Source organism: Ipomoea nil, unplaced genomic scaffold (assembly GCF_001879475.1).
Source record: "Ipomoea nil cultivar Tokyo-kokei standard unplaced genomic scaffold, Asagao_1.1 scaffold2191, whole genome shotgun sequence".
NCBI lineage: Eukaryota > Viridiplantae > Streptophyta > Magnoliopsida > Solanales > Convolvulaceae > Ipomoea > Ipomoea nil.
This window is the reverse complement of record NW_017618619.1, coordinates 78,080-80,137: the sequence shown is the minus strand read 5'-3', so window position 1 is coordinate 80,137 and position 2,058 is coordinate 78,080. Positions and strand designations below refer to the sequence as shown.

At 36.0% G+C, this 2,058-nt stretch overlaps 1 protein-coding gene across 1 annotated transcript; it reads right to left on the bottom strand.

Moving 5' to 3' along the window:
* Nucleotides 1-214: 214 nt before the first annotated feature.
* Nucleotides 215-1,132, bottom strand: LOC109150070 (auxin-responsive protein SAUR32-like). The gene has a single exon (XM_019298051.1). The coding sequence runs from the start codon at nt 765-767 to the stop codon at nt 411-413; it is 357 nt and encodes a 118-aa protein (XP_019153596.1). The 5' UTR covers nt 768-1,132; the 3' UTR covers nt 215-410.
* Between the last annotated feature and the right edge of the window lie 926 nt (nt 1,133-2,058).

The following is a 2,058-nucleotide window of genomic DNA, read 5'->3' as shown; positions in this document are numbered from 1 at the left end:
CAGTATTTAAAAATGTATCATAATAAAATACATCAATGCACAACACACACCGTGAACGCACAATCTTCCCGAGAACCTGACTATATATATATATATAACCCTTGCCTTTTTTCTCAAACCAAATCAAGAAAATCCAAAGGCGTAATCCTGAAGCACTGATTTATTCATAGAAAATAAAGAACAGTAAAATTCTTTTTTTTTTTTTGGAAAATTATTTCATGAATTACAACTTAAAAAAAGAAAGGGAAAAAAAGGGTAATAATAGATGTTAATGGTATAATTAATTTTCGTCAATATCATATAACCGTCGACAACAACATAATGACAAAGAAAATGGAATGCCAAAACCAAAAGCCGTAACCATAACAACTTTACAGTTTACACCACTTTGAATCAGCAAATATAATTGATTAAGCTCTGATCTTGAAGCACCCGGAGTGGTGGTGATGGTGGTGGCGGCCATGGCCATGATGGTGGTGGTGGTGAGAAGTGTCCTTGTCGATCATACCCTGGATATGACGAAACTCCTCCACGTGGCAGGGGATATTAATCGGACCGTCGTGCTTGAATCCGTACTCCTCCTCGGCCTCTTTCAAAAGCTGCAAGAACAGAGGGTGGTTGATGTAGACGACAGGGATGACGAAGCGCTGCTGCTCCTCCTCCCCCTGCCCCACCATAATCGCTAAACACCCTTTCGGTATGCTCCGAAGATCCTCTCTCTGCTTCACGTGATGAACGTGAAAAACATCTCCGCTTCCGCTACCCATCTCGATCAAAAAATTCTGTTAAACTAAACAAACAAAAAAAAAAAAAGAGAAATCGAAATCGAAATCGAAATCGGCGTTCGAGATCGATCTAGAAGTCGCCGGACGGGAATCAATTAAGCGATCGATGAAGAAAGGTAGCTAGGGGACTGGGTTACAAGGAGGAGATGATGAGAGAGAAAGGCCAGGGATCGGAAGCGGAGATGGCGAGATTGAAGAGGGTGAGAGAAGAGTCGGTTAGAGACTTTGGAACGTTGCTCATGATCTATCTAAGCTTCTTCTTCTTCTGCTGATTTTGTGCAGAATGTAATTGTTGCATATAGAGGGGAGGCGTTATTAAGGGTTGTGGTGTTGAAGATGGGAGGGTTTATTAGACTCCACACGCCTATTTATATATGCCAAGAGGCGGGGTCAGGGTAGACATCGGGTTGGGTCAAAATTACTTTATCTTCACGCTCCTCCAAACTATTACATATTTACATTAACCCTAATTTGTAATATCAGCAAATGCCAATTCTGGTCCCGCAAGTATTAGTAAAAATGATAATTTTAGTCTACATATTTAATTTATATTAATTTTCAATCACGATTATTATTTTAGTACTAATTTGTATCCACTGCTATTGTTTTAGTATCACTTTCCATCCACAATTATTGTTTTAGGGTCAAAATTCAGTACGTCGGTTAGTCGTTCGTTTAAGACATGCTGAAATATGTAATTATTAAATGTATTTTCGTCCTTTTCAAATTAAGATCCCAATTTGAGGTTGAATAAATGAATTTAAGCCCTAAGATATATCCAATTTGCAGTTATTCTTCTCAAATTAAGATAGGATGATAAGGAGAATTACGAATTGGGATCGATCATAGGGCTTAAATCTATTTATTCATGTTTAAATTGAGATCTTAATTTGGAAAGGACGAAAATACCTTTAATAATTTCATGTTTCGACATGTCTTAAACAAATGGGTGATCAGCGTGATTAATTTTGGCATTAAAACAATAGCCTTGGATTAAATTGGTACTAAAACAATAATCGTAGTTGAAAATTAATAGGAATTAAACATGTGAACCAAAATTGTCATATTGCTAATACTCGTGGAACCAAAATTGATGTTTGCTCTTTATGAAAATGACAACTTTCTTTTTTTTTACTTAATTTTCGAACAAATAACAATTTTAGTCCCACGAATATTAGTAAAATTGCTCTTTATGAAAACTAGTGTTGTACACTTGTACTAAAAATCAAATGGAATATTACTACATGTATTATTTTATTCTTGTTTCATTATT